Source organism: Simochromis diagramma, unplaced genomic scaffold, assembly GCF_900408965.1.
Source record: "Simochromis diagramma unplaced genomic scaffold, fSimDia1.1 OVJJ01000105.1, whole genome shotgun sequence".
Taxonomy (NCBI): Eukaryota; Metazoa; Chordata; class Actinopteri; order Cichliformes; family Cichlidae; genus Simochromis; species Simochromis diagramma.
Window position 1 is genome coordinate 307501 of NW_024386771.1, and position 22380 is coordinate 329880.

Below are 22380 nucleotides of genomic sequence, written 5' to 3' on the forward strand. Positions count from 1 at the left end.
TTTAAAGATATCAACAGTGTTCACAGATCTTAGTTCCAGTGGAAGTGAGAGCCGCAGCTTTGGGGCCACAACCTTGAAAGCACAGGCACTGACTTAGACTGACTTAGACAGGCAGTCAAAATCATCAGTGATCCCTTTGACTACTTCTTCAGCTCTCGGCGAAGGCGGTCGCACTTTTCTCCTCTCCTCCTTCCCCTTATCTTCCCTGCATAGCCTCTTGTGTCCTTGTCCTGTTTCGTGTGTATTACTTTCCCTGGAACAGTCTCTCACAGTCATTCTCTAAAACCTAAAAGAGAATTATGGATTTGATCAACTGGTCTCTGAGTGCTATTGACACCCTTTTCTCAATGAGAAGTCTGGGCTCAGGAGAGCCTGAGTGCCCTGGAGGGACTTTCCCTGCTGGATACACGATGGACGGGTGGCAGAAATGGAGGATCGTGTGCCTGGCGGGACTGTCGATCGAGGACGCTGAAGATATCTACCTATTCGGAACCATGATAACAGGGTTCTTGCTGATCGGAGCTGGCTTGGCCCTGACTTATCGGAGAAATAAGAGAGCGGAACCAGCTGTTCAAACCCCCCCAAGGCTGCCTGCTGGGATTGAAACGGTGGGACGAGGCGTGACTTCTCACAACGAAAGCAGCATGGTTAAGACAGCTCACTGCAGTTGTGAGGTCTCAAAATCAAAAGAATGACAACACCACGGAACGGAAGTTTGATACCATCATGGGGAGGCTCGCGGTTCTCCAACAGGAGATTGAGAGACCAGTGTCGGAGTGTTAAAGAACAGCTTTGAAATTCTCCTGAGCTGCTCGCATAAAAGAAAAATCAACAACATCAACATCAGAATGCGGATACCTCGGCGCCAGCTGCGGGCCCAAGGCTGGAGCTGAACAAAAACTCCCAGATAACGACTGTGTGTTGACTATTCTTCCCATTCCATGCAAGGCCACCTGGGTTGGCTGGAAGACTGTTTACTTAGCCTGGCGGGGCGAAGGACACTGTCTCAGCTGAACTCTGGACACACACACATACACTGATACACACTCATCCCCCCTCCCTTTCCAAATGCCTTCGATGCTTGTGCCCTCCCGGGGAAGATGGCAGTCGACTGGACCAGCGCAGACATGCTGCAGGACCGGATGCGCTGTCTACACCGGCTCTCTCTTACCCTTTACCCGCCCCTGTTGCTTGTCTTGTGTTTCTATGGTGTATTGATAGTCATGTGCTTTTGTGCTGAGGTGTTTTTTCTGTTATCAAACTGTTCTCCCACTAGGAGCTCAGTCTGAGTGGAGTTTTTTTTCTCCCCCTCTTACCTCATGTTATGTATTTTCGTTGTTTTTTTTTTCCTATCAGCCTACCTTTCTGACATGTCTCCCCATTGTGATGTTTGTGTAAAGTTGGTCAGAAGGTTCCTTTGTAAGTGCGCATGCGCCATTAGCGTGCTGCCTGCTGTAACCCTAATTTCCTTCGGGATTAATAAAGTATTCTGATTCTGATTCTTATTCACCCGCATTTCAATGGCTCCCCTCTGGGCGACACTTCCACTACATTTCCTGCAAGACTGAGAGGAGGAGAGCCACCTTTGTCCCCAAAGCCACCCTGCTTTTTAACTCCAGTCGATAAGAACATTTCCCAAACCAGAAACATAAACTACTCTGCACTACTTTTATAATGCCAACACTTTATTCACTTTTAGTCACTTACAGTTATTTATTCACCTATTCAGTCACTTTAATTTTAAAACTGTGTAATTTTAAAACTGTGTATATACTGTATATTCTGTGTATTTATTATCTCACTCTTATTGCCTGTTTATGCCCTGTCCTTATCTTCAACATCATGTTGCTCTGTTGGATCTTAATTGCCCCTTGGGGATAAATCAAGTCTTTCTGATTCTGATTCTGTCACCTTTGGTCTTTAAGCTGGACTAATGTACAGACAACAAGCTTTGATCACAGAGATCAGCTCGTGTATCGATGTTACCAAACGAAGGCGTCTAGCCTGGATAGCAGCTGTGAGACGAGCTGATATCAGTTCTCTTCCATCTCCAGATATCTGTCGGTGCTCCAGACATTTTCATTCCGGTAAGTTCTAAATATGTTCATATCACTCTTTATAGCCTATTAGTTTTATTTTCTATGCGCTCTGAGCTCATAGCAAATTAGAACAAACATCCTACTGAGTGATTTTGCAGAACTACCTTCTATTTATAGAGTTGCTAATTATTTGGCATTATTGCAGCAAACCAGCCTATGAAATGGATGAAACATCATGACTGGGTCCCAGCGCTACACAAGGGACCTGCTTCAAACAAACCACCATGCCAATCAGATTACTTCTTCCATGTGAGGGTGAAGAGGTGACCCTCCTGGATAAGATGGTGAAGGTTTGCTGCCGTTTGGTGAACAGTGTGATAATAAAACCAGGGAAAAATGAAACCTGCTCCTGTTAAATATTCTTAAGTCTTGTGCTGTATAAATAGAGGTATTTTTTCAAAAGATACAGTAAATAAAGTAATGTTAGTAGTGGGTGATATCATGTAAACACTCATGATTTTATGTGAACATTTTGTCATTTGTAAACTATAAATGATGGATTCTACACTGTAACTGTTGTGATGTTCTATAAGGTGGTTTTAATAAAAAAGGCAAAAATTAGTTTGTTTGTTTCTTTATTCAACTTTTGAACAGTGGGACTCAGTCAGTACATATTCAGTAAATGCAAATTATTTACACAGCAGTGCACTTCAGGCATAAATCTAGACGCCTAGATAAAACATCATGGCATTATAGCAGTGACAACTCCTCCACAGTAGCAGGTGGGATTTTCCTTTTTTGAGGACGGCTCCTTTTACCTGTCACTACGGATGGTCTGTGTTTGTTTTGATCAAGAGCCTTTTTTTGGGCAGCTGAAGAGGAGAAGTCTATCTTATGGCCAACCTCTGGCTGTATCTTGGTCATATTACCCAGCAAAACCCAGTATGCAGGTTCATCTGTAACAGTCCTTGTGCCACAGATCAACACTGTTGCTTCTACATTAAACAGAAGAGCAGCGACATGGCTGCAGGTCTCTGCGACTCCGGCCATACAGGTGCAGCGGGCGGCTTCAACCTTCCCTGTGATGCTCACAGTGACCCATGGCTGCAATGCTGGTTCATTCAGTCTTTGAGAGTGCAGGACCTAAAACACACACAGACAAAGTTCATTTAAAGACAAGAACTATGAGCCAAGGCCGACACAAATGTGTTTTATCTACTTTATCATAAATGTAACAAAGTGTTTAGAAAGTTAGCGCATACATGTGATTTTTCATTTCTTTATGTGTCCATCTATAGAACGCTGCATGTTATAGTGTAAATCTGCCTGTTCTCTGTCAGAAACCTGCCTGCAGAAAATGAACCTAAAGTATGTAATGCAAGGATGTCATCACTTTAGAGATGGAGAAAGCATAAAGTGACAATTATGAATCACTTAATATGATAAGGAGAGTCTGCAGGTCATTAATCAATGTATAAAACTAAAATAAAATGTATTTTTAGTGACACAGGATACAAACATGGAAGCAAGATGTATAATTAGGATTATAATAAACATTAATAAATCATTGCAATTTCTTTAACCATAGAGAATAACTAAATCCTTCAGGACAATGTCTCATCAATGCACTGAACTCACTGTTATCCCTCTAACAGCCTCCACATGTTCTCACTGTAATTTCCCCTCATGAATGAATTTATGCTGCACTAATCTGAATGTTTGCAGGGAAATCAAACGCATTTCACACGCAGTACTCGAGCTGACTTACCTTTGTTTGAATGACGACTTGTACGCGCTGATTCCACAGATAAGGTACGAAAATATATCAGGCTACGTCAATAGCGGTTGGTCTTCAGGGTTTCTACTCCACGGCCGTATGTCATACGGGTCCACATTTCCAATGCACGCTATTTTCTGCAAGTACCGCTGCTTCGCCTCTGGACGCAATCGTTCTCTATACAGTCCATTCTCTATTGAGCTGCTTTTAAGCATCTTTCTTGTAGTCGTCGTTCCAACACAGTGTGTTTGTTTTGATTCGTAGACCCCGAAAATGGTGCCGCGCTCCCACAATGCTTTGCGGCGTGACGTCAACTCCAAAGCCCTATATGCCTGTATATATTGTACTATTCTTAGTTAGCGTATTGTCTGTCTTGTTAATGTTGGTTTATAATGGAGCACTGTAACAAAAAAATAATTTCCCCCAGGGATCAATAAAGTATTCTGATTCTGATTCTGATGAATTATAATAATTAAGGCGGGATAAATGAAAGCATGTGTAATCATTTCCATTTTACTTTGAGAGACAACATGACAGATTGTGGCAGCAAACACAGGCACAATCTTCCCTGGCCAAGTGAGCTCCAGTTAGCGCAATAAAAATAGGGTCTTAGAGCAGGCCTGCTCTGATTGATAGAAAGCCTCAGCAGAAGACACAGAGGGAAACTCAGAAATTACAGACACAGAGAGCTCTGAATTTACTTTCACTCAGGTAGTGAAAACAGGTCCTCTGTCTACACAGAGTTAGCAAAAAGTTCATTTTTACTGTTCTTATGGATATAACTAATATAACTAACAGGAATTGACTCATTATGATCTGTGACAGGGACTGAAAACAAGGTCTTGGGGGAGGCAAGCACAGAATTACTAGAACCAGAGTGAGCCCAGGAGATAAACCCCTTTCAGACTGAGCTAATTGAGTTATATTGCTGATTGTTTCAGACTGAGCTGCTTCAGAAACTCTTTCTGACTGAGAAGCATGAAAATTAGTCTTTGACAGAGCACAAAAAGCCATCTTAGGAAACTCCGGCCATTAACCAGTCTTAGGAAGTTCTGGCTCATCGCCACAAATAGATGCAGGTTCATATACGAAATCTACACGCACAGTTTTATTTTCAGCCAGTTCAGGAGCACAAAAGGATATGTTATTTAGATTTACTGACTCAGCGCTGAGTTACGGGTTCAACACATTCAGACAGAGAAAAAGTCCAGAGGAAAAAAAACAAAATTACTGTCATTGAGGTGTCAGATAGTCCAGGGTCACAATGTTCAAGGGGAGCTGCACAGTCAAGCTGTGGCTGTGCAGAGATCACAGCTTCAGCAGGCTGAGGCTGGGACAGGAGGCTGAACAAGGAGCGAGGAGGCTGGCTACAGGCACCCCTCAGCTGAGCCGGGTTGGATCCCGGTGGGAGAGTAAAAGGAGGAGCAGGATGTCTGCAGAGAGCCCAGAGAGCCAAGCAAGTTCGGAACGCAAGACCGTGAAAACTAGAACAGGAAACACTGAGATGCAGATGATCGTATTTCTGAGACTGTCCATTCAGTTTGGTACTTATATTATTTTTCAGTCACTTTCCATAAAATAGGACATTAGCAGACTGCCCAAAAAATATGTTCAGATTATGTGAATTTTATAAGTTTGAGGTTTGTTCATCTTCAGAGTTTTGAATGCAGAGCTAAAACTTTGGCTCCGTCCTAAAACTCTCCACTAACTCTCCAGAGTCACACAAATTCCTGGTCCTCAGTAATGCTTCATCAGATTTCACTGAAAACAAAGCAGAACTGAACTGTCTTCAGTTCTGACTTCAGCTGTCTAACTGACCTGTTCTCACAGCATTTTAAAATAGAACCGAAAGTCCGGTTAAAATCAGCTCAGATCTGTGCAGTCATGAGCAGAGCTGCTGCTATTTTCAGAGGTTTGTCACAGTTGCACAATAACTGCTTCTGTAGATGAAAGAAGTTCTCTCTTGATAAAGTTTGACTGGGGATGTATTGGCTGACTCACATTTAAGATCAAGATTTAATCTTGCATATTCCAAACGGGAGCTGATATCCTTCTACATCCAGCCAAGCTTTTTAGCCGCTCACAGTTACTTCACATCTGCACCTCTGCAGCTCCTCCTCATGCTGTTTCTGACTGCAGATGAAAGAGTACTGACTATATCAAGCTCAAGTTTTATTTTCATATACAGGTAATGTGGCACATTACTACCGGCAATTAAATTCTTAAGCTCAGAGCCCCACAATTTTTCACCAAGAAAAATTACACACAATAGATAAGAGATTGAACTGTACAAATAAATCAAAATTAATATTAATTAAAAGAAATTAGAATAAATAAATGCAGATTATTAAAACTACTGTATATACATATACAATGTGATTGCGCAAAATAAACTGTCCTATATTTCAGTATGGAGTAGAAACTGTCCCTGAATCTGCTGGTTTGGGTATAGATCTTGCTGTACCATGGGAAGGGTGTATGGGTGGGGTGGCTGGGATCAGTGAGGGTCTTCTGAGCCTTCCTCTTACAGCGCTGTGAGTGATGTTTTTAACGAACACCTTTTTATTTAGTGTAATGCACAAACACACCAACAGAGGGCAGTAATATCCCTTCAACATACATTGTAAAATTACTATTACAACACCCCCACTTAATTTTACCATGGAGTTCACTTACTTGACACCCATTGCTTATTTCTTTCAAAAAAAAAAGCAACACATGCACCTATATCACGGTGTTACTAGAAAATAAACATTTTCTCTTTTGTTTTGAACTCATTTTGCTGTGGTGTGTGTGGTACAGTCATTTCATGGTGGATGCCTTGAGCTTTCAAATATTCTTGAAACTCTTTAGATGTGTATTCCCCACCATTGTCAGTTCTGAGTCTTATTACTCCCTGTCCACATTCATTTGAGAAGATTCTTTCAAACTCTTTGAAATTGCTCAGGACTTCCGTTTTTTCTCTTATGAAATACACTTTACAACATCTGGAGTAGTCATCGATAAAAGTCACAAAGTACTTTTTTCCTCCTAGTGACTCAGTTTGAAAAGGACCACAAACGTCACTATGCACTAATTGCAACTTGCGTTTTGTTCGTATTTCTAAGGTTTTCTTGATAATTTGCCCTCAACACAAGCTTCACAAAAAATGTCCTCCTCTTCATTTGTAAGGCTAACTCCTTTTACCAAGTTTTTTACTTGTTTCAGATTTGTAGTGTGACCTAGGCGCTAATGCCACATACTTGCTGGAACTGAAGCAGTTGACGCTCCATGACAGGTTGTGCAGTTTCCCTCAATATCCAGCTGATACAATCCGTCAGATCTTTGTGTTCCCATTCCATGGAGAGCTCCATTCTTCCCTCTTATGTAGCAATAAGTCCTTTTGAACTTCACTGTGTTTCCCTTCTTGGCAGCAGCTCCCACTGAGAAAAGGTTCATTGATAATTTGGGAACATACAGCACGTCATACATTGTGACATCTTTTCCATTACTAACTCTGAATGACATTTTCATTGTTATGTTACCCAGACCTAAAGCCTCAACTACTCTGCCATCACCGAGTTTCACCGTTTGTGGTTCTGAAAACTCTTGGTAGTTTTGTAGAGCTTCTTTATTCCATGTCATGTGTTTTGACGCTCCTGTATCAATTAACCATTCTTCTTGTTGTGCGTCACTTTTACGTGACTCATTTACAACAAAAGCTCCCTCATATGAGTCCTCTTTGTCCTTATACACCACGCTTTTAGCCTTGTGGGCCTTGTATTTCTTTTTAATGCTTGGACAATCACGCTTGATATGTCCTTCCTTCCCACATTTGTAACATCTCCATGAGTCGGAGCTGTTTGCTCCCACTGTTTTTGATCCACTCTGTTCATTTCTATGCATCTGAGATGACATCACTGATACACTACTGGACACAGTGGTGTTGTCAGTAAGCACTCGCTTTTGTTCCTCATTTATCAAGGCTTGTTGAACAAACTGTAGTGTCAGACTGTCCATCTTTGTCTCCAAAGCAGTAACAACAGTTGCATAGCTGGGTGGCAAACTACCTAGAAGGGTGACAATTTGATCTTCCTCTTCAATTACAGAACCTATTGCCCCTAGCTGATCAGTAAGTTCCTTCATCCTTTTTAAATGATCATTGAGATGTTCTCCTTCCTTCATTTCACACCGGAAGTATTTCTTCTTCAGAAATAGCTTGTTAGCAACAGTATCTCTTTCAAATTGTGCTTTTAACATCTCCCATGCTTCTTTTGGGGTCTTACAGTTTGTTATCAAGTACAATTGGGGTGTACTTACATTCAGTACCAACACTGAAAATGCCTTTTCTTTCTTCCGTTCAAATTCAGCTCACGCTTGGGCATTAGCATCCGCAGCTAACTGCTCCGTCTCCTGTACCCCACAGTCCTTTTGCCTTCAACAGGTGCTCCAGTTGAAATTTCCACGTTGCCCAATTCTCCGGTCCACTCAGCTTGTCAATAAACAGTCTATCTTCCATTGTGAATCCCACAATTCTGTTTATGACTCCCAAAAGAAAACGTGTTAGCAGCTTCCCTTGGCGACGTCTGGGCCCATAACCTGATGTTTTTAACGAACACCTTTTTATTTAGTGTAATGCACAAACACACCAACAGAGGGCAGTAATATCCCTTCAACATACATTGTAAAATTACTATTACAACAGTGAGTAGAGGTCCTAGATGACTGGCAGTTCAGAGCTGCTGATACTCTGTGCTGATCTGACCACCCTCCATAGAAAAGCTGCCATATCAGCTTATGATACAGCCAGACAGAATACTGTCGATGCTGCATTGATAGAAATTGGTGTGTATTTTGGGATGAATGGCAAACCTGATGTTAATCCACAGGAACCTGAAGCATCTGACATCTCTGTCCCCTCAATATAAATGGGGATTTGCCTCTGCCGTGCAGTCTGTTGTTATCCCGATACCATGATTTCAGGGTTCTTACCTCTGCTCTGTAAGCAGACTCACTGATGGTGGCTGATTTAATGATTTATAGTGTTGAAAGCAGACTACAGATAAAAAGAGTGAGAAGCTGAAAATGTCTGTGAAAACAGATGCCAGTTAGTGAGCACATGCTTTGACAGTATGACCTGGGATGTTACCTGGTCCAGAAACCTTATATTCAATTCAATCTCATCGAGGCACTTTATAAGGTAGACCCTACAATAATACATACAGAGAAAACGAACAATCATATTACCCTCTATGAGGAACTGCTTTGGCAACAGTGGAACCCACCCATGTTTTAATTCATGTTGTGGTTGACCAGTAAATACATATTTACTGGTCTCTGGAATATGTGTCACTCTGTATATTATCCTCCACTTTGCTCAATGCAGTGAGAAACTGTTACTGCCCGGTGCAAGCGATAGAAAAGAATGAGTTTCAGAGTGCAGCACACACAACATCATTAGTGAACTTATTTCTGTTTAAAATGAGCTCATTAGTCAAGAGATAACACGGATCCACCACTCTGTGTGCCCACTACCCAAGGAGACACTCTTGACCCTGAGTGCTGCAGGAATGTGGAATATCACTCCTCTGGTGGTGAAGGAACTGGAGGTAGAGAAGGAAATGAACCAGTATATCACTGAAGCTATTTGGGAGCTTTCACCAGAGTCACAAGGTCACATTTGAAACTCTTAGAAATATGGTATCTAACAGATACTTACTCTGGATGGCAGGGTCTTGGCCTCCAGTAAGACTTGGAGAGTTCTTCAATGTGGATATTGAATAAATACGTAGGACTGATTTTTTCCTTTGGTGCACTAGTCTGCTGATTATCTCTTGATAATGTCACCCTTTCAAATCCAAATCAGTCCCAATAGTCAATCCTATATTTATTAGCATAGAAAAGAGAAATTACAGAGTAATATTACAATCAAGAAACATGGAACCGATGTTTGATTATGTGCCTCCATAGGTTCCTTACCATGGTCCAGACATTTGCATGTTACCAATTCTAAATTGTCCATAGTCCTGAATGGTTGTATGTCTTTCTGGCAACCTGTCTATGGGGCTAGAACAATGCCGTCTTAAAATGAAACTGAAAAAAAAAATTACAGGTTCAAACAGCGATGTCTTTTTCTCAAGTGAAACTGAATTTGTCCAGTCTGGGAAAACACAGGTTACCCGTGGAATGTCCTTTTATCAAAAAACATTTGTTGACTTTTCACCACTATTTGTCCCGCTAGAAGCTAAACATGTACAGACATGTTTGGACATGAGCCCATTCATGCTCCCCTCCAGACCCGTCACGTTTGCTAGTTCCTTGTTAATGAAACTGAATATTTTGTGGTGCTTAAGGTTTGCGACAATAGTGATATATTGAGTTTGATGTAATCTTTAAAACATAGTTGTTTAATTAAGAGACAATTTATTATTTAATTCTGTTTTATCATGTGTGACAATTATTTTGGTCTTCAGTGTGAGTTTATACAAAGTGGAAATATTTTGTTAAAGATGGCACTATAGAAAATAAAGCCTTATGGGAGTATAACTATTTAAGTTAGACAATGTTGCTGTTGTGGAGTGGAAGACCTATGCAGTGAAGTTTTTTTGTCTGTATGGAAAAAAGGAGACGAGGACACTTGGAATGTATCCTTTACCAAAATAAAAATCTTATGGCCACCATTTCTTCTGTGAAAAGCTCGACATGCACGGACATTAATATGTACACTCCCCTCAGAACTGGCATGTTTGCTCGTTCGTGTCCTTGATAACTAAACTCAGAATTTTATGAATCTAAATGTTTAGACACACTAGTGAGGTACTGACCTATGTGTTTCTTTGAAAGGTAGACGTTTAATTCTAGGCTACATCTCCTATTGAGTCTGTTTGTCATATGAATAAGAATCAGAATACTTTATTGATCCCTAGGGGAAATTATGTTGGTTACGGTGCTCCAGTATAAACAGTAAAAAAGAAAGTAAGAAAAAGTAAGTAGGGCTGGGCAATATGGCCTAAAATCCATATTGCCGTATAATTTGAAGCATGTGCGGTAACAATATATATCGCGATATATTATTTTCTTCTGTATACCGTATTTTCTGCACTATAAAGCGCACTTAAAATCCTTTAATTTTCTCAAAAATCGTCAGTACGCCTTATAATCTGGCGCACCTTATGTATGAATTCTGGTTGTGCTTACTAACCTCAAACAGATTTTATGTGGTACACGGCGCTCAAAAATCTGTCAAAAATGTTTTAGTATGACTTTGGTAAGCTACCAAGCCGCACTACTTGATGGACTGTCAGAGCGTTATAACTATCGTAGTCAGGAGCCTCGCAGAGTAACCTGGGTACAAAACTCCGTCCCTTCAGGTCCCAAAGTCAAACGAACACTGCGACACACTGAGAGTTAAAAACTGTCTAAATTCTTTCATCTTTAATAACATTGCTGCTTTACCAGGTGTAACAATTAAGTTTGCCATCCAGGCATCAATGAAAACACAATTTATTACATTTAACAGAGTTAAACTTGTACCATATAAGGAGTTGTTTGTGTTGAAACTGTGTGACGTGTGAAGTACCAAAATAACACCATATCAGACACATATTGAGCTTCTAATGTTAGAGTTTCTGCAACTGGCTTTGGGCTGTGCAGGGCTCTCTCTTCTGGAAGATGATTGAATAAAAAATTATAAATGTTTTGACCACTCCTGGGTCAGGCAACACTATAGATCAACTTACCTCAGAATATATAAAGCATATAAACAGTTACAGCAATATGATGCAACAAACACAGCAGTGCTACTAATCCAAAATACTCAAAGCTTCATAGAACTGAAACCAACATTTATTTTTAGCTCCATTCTGCTGCTGATACAGACTTTAGGTTTCTGAACATTAAACTTGTTGCTGCCTTTCATAGTGTGTAACTTGAAGGCCCTGAGTACTTTCTCCCACACTGAAAACACTGGGATGATCACATTATTTGAATATTACCTAATAAGACTGATTCAGGACAGACAGTTATGTTAAACTTTCCTAGCAGTCCTTCACAAACACGGAACAGTTTGTCTATTCTCTCCATCTGTCAGCTGCTGCTGGCTCTTCCTCGTCCTCTTCCTCACACACTGCTGAGTTTGTCCTGGTGGATCATCAGGGGTGCAAAGCCTCACAGATGATGTGCAGCAGTGGGTCCCTCAGTCTGTCCTCACTCTGGACACTTGCAGTCGTCACACATGGAAATCAAATGTGTGATAAGCTGCAGGATTCAAACACAAGTGTAACTTATAAACACATGTTCATACTTTTATTCCACAATCAGAGAGAAAGAAACAGAGAGAGAGTGCAGGACAGACAGACAGGTGACAGTCTCAGGTGTATACACTGCTACAAACAGCAGGATTTAGTGTTTGTGTTACTACGAGTGCTAAACAAGAAGAGTTCCCAGATGGTACAGTGGACACATGTGTGACTCCTGTGATTAAAGCATCTTTCTTTCAGCTTAACGAGTGAACCGTCAGCTCGTTCAAACACACGTTAAAGTCCGTTTGGCTCGACACCACCGAACAGAGGCAGCAATAGAACATAGCTAACATTAACAGTGCAGTGAATCCTGCTTGTGCCGTGATATTCATGACTGCAAACCGAGCAGCATCACTGACTTTCAGCTTGTTGTGTTTGTGGATATATGACTGACTTTAATTATCCATAAAATCATCACAATCTCTGTAAGATTAAGGTCGACTATATATATATATATAGTGGGGCAAAAAAGTATTTAGTCAGCCACCGATTGTGCAAGTTCCCCCACCTAAAATGATGACAGAGGTCAGTAATTTGCACCAGAGGTACACTTCAACTGTGAGAGACAGAATGTGGAAAAAAAAAATCCATGAATCCACATGGTAGGATTTGTAAAGAATTTATTCGTAAATCAGGGTGGAAAATAAGTATTTGGTCAATAACAAAAATACAACTCAATACTTTGTAACATAACCTTTGTTGGCAATAACAGAGGTCAAACGTTTACTATAGGTCTTTACCAGGTTTGCACACACAGTAGCTGGTATTTTGGCCCATTCCTCCATGCAGATCTTCTCGAGAGCAGTGATGTTTTGGGGCTGTCGCCGAGCAACACGGACTTTCAACTCCCGCCACAGATTTTCTATGGGGTTGAGGTCTGGAGACTGGCTAGGCCACTCCAGGACTTTCAAATGCTTCTTACGGAGCCACTCCTTTGTTGCCCGGGCGGTGTGTTTTGGATCATTGTCATGTTGGAAGACCCAGCCTCGTTTCATCTTCAAAGTTCTCACTGATGGAAGGAGGTTTTGGCTCAAAATCTCACGATACATGGCCCCATTCATTCTGTCCTTAACACGGATCAGTCGTCCTGTCCCCTTGGCAGAAAAACAGCCCCATAGCATGATGTTTCCACCCCCATGCTTCACAGTAGGTATGGTGTTCTTGGGATGCAACTCAGTATTCTTCTTCCTCCAAACACGACGAGTTGAGTTTATACCAAAAAGTTCTACTTTGGTTTCATCTGACCACATGACATTCTCCCAATCCTCTGCTGTATCATCCATGTCCTCTCTGGCAAACTTCAGACGGGCCTGGACATGCACTGGCTTCAGCAGCGGAACACGTCTGGCACTGCGGGATTTGATTCCCTGCCGTTGTAGTGTGTTACTGATGGTGACCTTTGTTACTTTGGTCCCAGCTCTCTGCAGGTCATTCACCAGGTCCCCCCGTGTGGTTCTGGGATCTTTGCTCACCGTTCTCATGATCATTTTGACCCCACGGGATGAGATCTTGCGTGGAGCCCCAGATCGAGGGAGATTATCAGTGGTCTTGTATGGCTTCCATTTTCTGATGATTGCTCCCACAGTTGATTTTTTCACACCAAGCTGCTTGCCTATTGTAGATTCACTCTTCCCAGTCTGGTGCAGGTCTACAATACTTTTCCTGGTGTCCTTCGAAAGCTCTTTGGTCTTGGCCATGGCGGAGTTTGGAGTCTGACTGTTTGAGGCTGTGGACAGGTGTCTTTTATACAGATGATGAGATCAAACAGGTGCCATTCATACAGGTAACGAGTGGGGGACAGAAAAGCGTCTTACAGAAGACGTTACAGGTCTGTGAGAGCCAGAGATTTTCCATGTTTGAGGTGACCAAATACTTATTTTCCACTCTGATTTACCAATAAATTCTTTACAAATCCTACCATGTGAATTCATGGATTTTTTTTTCACATTCTGTCTCTCACAGTTGAAGTGTACCTCTGGTGCAAATTACTGACCTCTGTCATCATTTTAGGTGGGGGAACTTGCACAATCGGTGGCTGACTAAATACTTTTTTGCCCCACTGTATATTCTTATTGCATCATATGTCCAGTGTTTCCTAGGAGGGGGCTCTCTGCACCGGGGCTGTGATCGACCGTGGCTGCTGGGTTTCTGGGGGTCCTCTCAGCCTGGCTGGGGGGCTCCTTTGCCTCCCTCCTGCTGTGTGCCCAGCCTGGAGGCTGCGGTCTGTGACCGTCTCCCGGTGCAGACGGCTCCCTGTGATAGTGTTTCCTCACCTGGCTCATGTGTGCCCAGTCCAATTTTACTCTTTAAGTGTGTGTACCATGCACTTTGTGCTACATTTTTGTATGAAAAGTGTTTTATGAATAAAGTTTGATTGGTTGATTGATTGATTGATTGATTGATTGATTGATTGGAGCCTATCCCAGCTGTCTTAGGGCGAGAGGCGGGGTACACCCTGGACAGGTCGCCAATCTGTCGCAGGGCCAACACACAGGGACAGACAACCATTCGCACTCACATTCACTCACGCATTTACTCGCGCATTCACACCTATGGGCAATTTGGATTAACCAATTAACCTATCCCCACAAGCTGTTGTGTATATAAGATTTTTAATTTTAATTTTATTCTTTCTTTCTTTTCTTTCCTGTTTACAATCTGTGCATATGGTTTAGAACAAGGTTTCATGTCTTCACATGTCAACATTTGAACGTTACTTCTTCCTGAGCCAGTCTGAGCAGTCAAACTGCATAATTTTAAACCAGCACATGAAGGTGTGGCCCTCTCACACTCTTCAGGTAGAGTCCCTTCTTGTTCCAGGAAGCAGCTCACCTGTGTGTCTGTGATTAGTGTCCTGGTGTGGAGTGGAGCTTGTTGTTGTGTCTCCGTTTAAAGAAACTGTAAGTTTGCTTTGTTTCCTCCTTTAACAGTTTGTCTTTCGCACACAAACTTTACTGTTTGTGTCTGCTCTGTGATGTTTGGACCAGATGTTCATCTCTTATTTCAGGAAATACTATGATCACTCTCGTGTTTGAAGAAAAATCCACATGATTATAGATTATTGATTGTGCAACTCTGCACTGAAATATTTGTTACTCTGATGAACAGTTTTAACTGATCTCCTGAGCCCCAATGCACCCAGTACCGGGGGCAAATGGGGTGAACTGCCGTTTAACTCTCCACAACGTCAAGTCTTTTATGCAAATATCGACATGTGTGGTATCCACAGAAACCTCAGAATCTTAGCATAAAGCTCATAAAAACAATTTCTACAAGCGAAAACAAGCAACAATTAAAAGAGGAGTCATGCAATTTCGCAAAAGTTCTCTAAACACAAATGGAGCGACAAACTAACCCGCCCTCATGTAAACAGGTAAACAATGCCCGGTTAGCAAGCAGAGCTGTAATTTTCAACAGACTCAGATCAATAGTCACTGAATGTTTAGAACCACTACCATCAAGAATTACCATTTTAAGACCAGTGACAGACATGTGACTGGATTGCAAAAAGCAGAAACAAATCTACCTTCTAGTACCAGGCAAGATGGACATTTCCTTGGGGTTCCGTTGGTGCTGAATTCTGCTTCCTGATAAAAAGAAGCCTTTTCCTGACATTGCATAGACACTCCTCCAGAAATTCATTTGCTGGCCTATGAGTTCTGCAAGGGCTGAACCACACATCCTGTAATTTTTAAACAAATGAAAGAGGTCAGTAAAGTAAGATTTTCAGGGTTTTTATCGGTTTTCAGCGTTATTTTGTTATCGTTTTGATCGTTAACTCGGTTTTCCTGGGTCTTTTCACGTGTGTTATGTGTAGAGGCTAAGCCTACGCTTGAAGCCACTGAGGTGGTCGTTAACGGGGGTGACGCGATGTCACTGGTATGCAGGAATTAAGTTAACAGTCCAATAAATCCAGCAGTATGTATCTTGTCCTTTTTTGGTCTTTATTCTGTATCGACTTAGCATAACAGCGCAGCGGTCACAAACTGTTTGCCTTCTCAATGACACACCTGACGCCGATTACGTGCGTCTACCTTAAATACCTTTACATTACATAATCAAAACAGAAAAAGGTGACCTCTAGTGACCACATAAGGTATTAACCCAAGAATGGCTCCTACATTATGAATAAATCTTCTTCTTTTTTTTGGTACCGGTACTAGTTTTATTTTGTTGTATTTATCCGCGACACATTAAAGGCCGGTCCGTCAAAATATTGTCCGGCATAAACCGGTCCGTGGCGCAAAAAAGGTTGGAGACCGCTGACTTAGATGACTGACATAATGTGTATACATCTTTTAAAATGATGGAAATTGAGGACATACAAACTGTATATTTATTTTTATAATCACAATGACATTCAGTATACTGATTGAAAAACTGACCAGCATTCAGGTTTAATTGAAGTGTAGATATTTACATATCCTGTACCATGGCAGTCCTTTAAACATAGACACTGATCTACTATTGATGATGCCAAAACTTTATTCTTGACTCTTATTGGCTTTATTCCTAAAGTTGGGCTGCAAACAAAAACAGTTGCATCCAATAAAATTGGATAAACAAAAACTTTACTTTTCTATAGATTTCTTGTAAAATAAACAAATACAAAGACCAGAAGCTGTGGGAAAAAAAAATAAACCAAACATTTTTAACTGGCCCCGTTTGTTTACATCACCCCAGTGCACACACTTTAGGAGCTGCCAATGGAGTTATTTTACTTGGGCCAGCACAGTGCAGTGTCCCTGACGTTCTGACCAAGCATCCCAAATGTCTCTCACACACACACACACACACACACACACACACCACCACCACCACTAACAACAACAAAAAAAACCCTTATAACCAGTGTTGGGTAAGTTACTTTAAAATAGTAACTTAGTTACATTACTAGTTACTTCTCTCAAAAGTAACTCAGTTACTTCAAGTTACTCGTTACTTTCAAAGTAACTAGTTACTAGGGAAAGTAACTTTGGTTTTACTCAGAATTCTCCTATTAATGTGTTGCTTCCATAACTTTGCCAGTCTTCTAGCTCGCTTACTTGCCACAAGTGCACTGTGCCACCTACCAATAGAAAGGAAAATAATGTGCATATTTCCACGAGAGAAATCCCACGCCTGGACCGTCATTGACTGCTGCCATGATTCTAGCTTACGTCACAGCGTCATGTGCGCCTTTTACATCCAACACAAAAACTGCAGTCGTGGTGCTTTCGATTGTACTCAGAACTTGGAAATTCTGCCTTCTGAATAGGAAGATGTAGGTAACACCAGACTGCAGATGAGCTGCATACAGGGCTGGACTGGGACAGAAAATTGGCCCGGGCGTTTTGACTAGAGACCGGCCCACCATTATAGGAAAAATCATAAAACCTTTGAATGAAAATAAACACTGTTGTGACAGTGATGTACACTGTTTTGATGGTATATATGCATCGATCTATCAATCGTTTGTTGTAAGATTCAGATAATTATTTATTAAAAACTAGACATTTTAAATGAGAATAAGAAAGAAAAGTATTTCTTTGTGCCCCCCTTTCCCTGTTAATGCCCTACCTGGCCCCCCTGGCAACACTTTGCTAGATCCACCCCTGCACAGTTACCAGCTGTCAGCTACCTAAAAAAGGATCCTGGTGTTATTTGTCTTTCAGAAAAAGTTCATAACTTCCCTTAACTCATCCATGTCACCTAAAAGGTAAACCTGTTTCTCCATCACAGCTCTGATGATTCAGTAAGGACATCTCCTGGTTTCATCTTCATGTTTCCCTCTCACCAAATAACCAAACCATATCATGACCAGCAGGTTTACAGCTGTGGCTCCAGCAAACATCAGCTGATACTAGAAATTAATATTAAATAAATTCTAACAACAGCTGATCAAGCTTAAACGTGCTGCTGTTGTTTAGCGCGACATCCGCTGGTTTCCTCTTTCGGCGCAAAGTGGGCGATAAACAAACAAGAGAGCCGATCAGCTGATCACTGATCAGTTTCATGATTGAAGTAGAAACAGGAGAGGGAGGGGGGAGAATGAGAGAAGAAGAGGCAGCTGTGCAGCAAAGACACAGAATAACTCCAGCGTAATATTTTCGCGTAATATTTTCTCTGAATACCAGACGGGACGTTTGGCAACTCTAATAACTTATGAACAAAATAAAGTTCAACATCATTAACTTCATAGCACCCACCCAGCTGTATAGAAACTCCGTCATGCTAGCTAGCACGCAGTACGGAAAAAGTCAGAATAACGAAAATAAACTCCACCTAAACTTGGTTCATATCTGACCCAGAGAGACTGCAGTAACGAGCCTATCTAAATCCCATTAACGACTAACGCGTTCCTGATTTTGGCATAATAACTAGTTACCGTGCTCGTTACCACAATAATAACGTAGTTACTGTAACGCGTTACTTAACAACGTGTTAGTCCCAACACTGCTTATAACTGATTCAGTTTATGTACAAGAAATACTCATTTTTCTCTATAGCGCTCCATTAAGTGTAAAATAAGTATCCAGATCCTCCATCTTTCATTTATGGATAAGTGCTGGTGTTCTTCAAGACTGGCAACCAAAGATATCCCCCTCAGGTGAACCTCACGGATGTTCTAAATTTAAATAATTAAATTGAAAACATTTTTAATGTTAATTTTAGAATAATTGAACCTACTTGTGATGGCTGCAGTTCCAGCCACACAGTGCTGATATCTACGAAACATCAGTGTTACAATAGAGGCTTAACCATAACTCTAAACTTACATTTTCCTTTCTTTAAATATAAATTTAATTTACAGGCTAATAAAAAACTGGTTTTGGTTTAGTATTAATATACTCATACAATCACATAATACTCTATCCTGAAATAAGTGCACACATTTTAGTTTACACTGTTATGTATGTATGATTTAATCTTTCTTTGTTTTCCGTGTTACTTCAGTGGCAGCTGCTCCCAGTCCCTTGGTCGATTAGCCAAGCGGTAGAAAATGGGTGGAGAAAGCCTATATGGAGACCTGCAAATTGGGTCATACGACAATTCTGGATCATGGGGGGGAATGGAATTTGTTATGTTAGTTTTAGTTGGTTTTTGTGTGTTCTACACCTTTCTGTATTTTGTTTTTGTTTTTGTTGGCTGGTCAGCTAAATTTCCCTTTTTTTTTCATTTAGGTAGGTTAGTTTGTTTAAGTTGGTAGTATTGTTTCTTGCCAGCTTTTCTAGCAACAAAGAGGTCTGTCACTTTGAACTCTTTTTATGGGCTCAAGTTTTTGAATTCTCTGTACAATTTTACAAAGATAGTTTTGGGGTAAAAAAACAACAACAAACAAACTTTTTTTGCACTGCCTGACATTCCTTCACTGCTCAGTCCATCACAATACTCAAAAGTTAGCAAGGATAGCATTTCTCATTTTTAATCAGTAATTGTTATTTACTAGCTAGTCTTAAATGACTGTTCAGTACAGAAATGAAGCCCAAAAATCATGTTTTACAGTCCTGTGGTCTCAGCCTCAGATGCTTATTAAATCACACAAAGCTCATGTAGAAAGAAATGAACAAAATATCTTCTCCTTCATTTCTGTCAAACAAAGCTGTATGAAACATTTCCAGCTGTTAGTGTCATGGTTGCTAGGCAACCTATTTCACAAGCCTACAAGCCTCGCACTTCCGGCCTTAGCGGTCTTTGAGTACGCGGCCCTTGAGGACCGTTGAGGCTGCGTACTTTAAGGCTGCAGAACCTGAATTGGGATACAGCCATAGAGTAGCTAGCACTGCCTCCATCTGTGAAGAGCAGATTAGCTGTATACTGAGCAGGGTCCGAGTGCAGCCAACATTCTCACCCCCTGCCAGGTTAACACTTTAACGACTTAGCCTTGTGTGTTGACTAAGAACCAAAAGGCTTAATACAAATGATATGTACAAGGCATTAAATTAGTGTTTTTTTATTTTACTTTGATTACATTTAAACTTTGGAGTGGCTGACCCTAAATATTGGGGGTAGCAGTATAAATACTCAACATGCTGTTGCTATCACTTTTTCATTAGTAAGAAGCAAGCTAAGTGCAGGGAAGTGCAGGGATGATTTAATCAGTTTGTTCTTAAGCAGCAGACATTCAGGTTTTCCTTGTCTTTATGTTGTGATGAACACTTTGGCTCCTGCTGCAAGACTCTTAAGGTTTTATGTTTATTTTGTACGTTGTCTTCTTAATCAGTGGAATTTTCTTCTTTTACTGTTTGATGCTTTTAATTATTTTTAGTTGGTCAGTGTGTGGTTTATTGCGTTTCCCCCTGCATAGCCTTCCATTGACGTCTTTGGATTTTTTATTAAACATTTTGAAATGTTTTCAGTCTCAATGAAGGCCCGCTTAAAATCATTTGAGTTAGTTGTGCTGGATTTGGCCACAAACCTCTGCTGGACAATGCCAGCAATATTGCGTTAAATATGTTTATATCTGTCCCTCAATAACTAAAGAATGTGTAAAGTGCAGAAACAAACCCTAATACTTGTGTTTAATCTATTTCAAATTAAGTTTTCAAAGAAGAAAAAAGTTGATTGGAATGAAGTTTGAATTACTTGGTTAATGTTCACAGACAGACACACACATACTCAGACATGAGGAAATGTTCAGTTAAACATTCCTTTGTTCACAAATGATGATTTGAGGCATCACAGAAAGTGATGGAGCAGAACAGGACGTCAGACTGTTATTTAATATGTTCAAAACAACTATGTGTGATTTGGATTAATATGTAAATCAAACAAACCACTGATCTGTGTTAATGTTTATACAGCACTGTTAAATAACATAATGATGCTTTTCAATGCTCAGGTGTGCTTCAAACTAAAACTATGCTGCATGCAGTTACATCTTTTTTCTAGTTTGATGATCTATAATCACATCCACATGATTATAGATTATTAAGTGACTGGAATCAAACAATTTGATGAACAAGTGATGTTTTATTAATTTATTTGTAATACAAACTGTTTTGTGTTTTTATTTCTCAGAAGGAAATGGTCATCTCTCTATTTGAAGTGATACAAAGCTGTATGCTGCCATTTCCTGTTGGTTGTTTTAAAATAAAATGACTAATGTTGGTAATGTTGGTTTGGTTTAGCTGCAGGGCGGATGTGACAAATGATGCTGCACAGTCTCAGTGTTCATGTGTCAGCCAGACAGTGTGAGAGAGAAAATTATGTTTTTTCATCAGTGTACAACCAAGCTGCTTCAAAATTTACATTCACAGTGAAGCTTGAAACAAAAAGCCTTTCCACATAAATAGCTTGTTGAAATTTCACTCAAAGAGCAGTGTTTATTCCTATAAGTGTTTTTTTTTCCATCATTTACTAGAATATTTTTAGCAAAAGTGTGTGTATTTCTACTGAAAGGTGATGTGTAGTTTTTCCACCTCTGGTCAGCGGTGGGTGTGTGTATGAAGCGTTGTCTGTCTCACACATGACACAAGGACATTTTGATGAACTCAGAAAGAACTGCCAGCCATGGGATATGTTTGAGAGCTTCACAAATGGTAAGATGTATATGTGACAGGACTGCAGTTGGGGACTTGAAATGTTTCTGTAACAGTGCCAGCTCAGGGCCAAGGCAAGAAGCCCAACTAGAAAGCCCGTCTTAAGTATTTCCAGATGTGGGCAGTTAGGCTACAGCGTGTGTAAACATAAATGTCGAGGAGTTTGTCCTTTGTCTTTATTCTGTTGCACAAACTGGACTAAATGTTCCTCATTGTCTCCCTCCTCAGCTAAACCCCCATTATAGCAGGTTGGCAACCTGTCCAGGGTGTACCCTACCTCTAGCCCTATGAATAGGCTCCAGCCCCCCCCCTAACCCTTAAAAGGATAAGCGAGAGAATGTATGGATGAATAATTTGTGTTTCCTCCGCAGGTGAAGGTAGAAGGTGTGTGTGAGCTGATGTGATTTCAGTAGCATGGATCAGTGTGAGGGCAGAGAGGAGGGAGTCCCTCCTTCTAAAAGCACTCTGTGTGGGGAACATGAGAGCCAGACCAAAGCTCAGAGGTGAGATGACCATCTCTAACTGTCCATGACTCTTCTCCATGTCACAGCTCAGCACTCACATCACTGCTCCATCATTATTCACAGGAACCCACCTGGACCTGAACCCACCTCTGTGTCCTTACAGAGTGACTGGTGTAAAAAGGACCCCATTAGTTTTAATGTCCAGCCTGTATCTGCTGCAGAGAGGTGAGCTGTTAGTAACGTGAACTCTTTTATATAACTGTTTGATGTTGCTGGATATAAACTGCAGTGCAAACACAT

The 22380-nt window shown here is 40.9% G+C and overlaps 1 protein-coding gene across 3 annotated transcripts in view; it reads left to right on the forward strand.

Annotated features, from left to right (window-relative positions):
- The window catches only part of LOC120738117 (protein NLRC3-like), a 281780-nt gene that overhangs the window by 120041 nt on the left and 139359 nt on the right, over nt 1-22380 (forward strand). The window contains exons 1-2 of one of the 3 annotated variants that reach the window (XM_040039192.1): nt 21959-22119; nt 22204-22305. In XM_040039192.1, the coding sequence (XP_039895126.1) occupies nt 22031-22119; nt 22204-22305 (191 nt within the window). In that variant the 5' untranslated portion in view covers nt 21959-22030. Of the gene's footprint in view, nt 1-21958; nt 22120-22203; nt 22306-22380 lie in introns of those variants that run through there. The other 2 variants (XM_040039183.1, XM_040039200.1) reach the window with 2 other exon arrangements.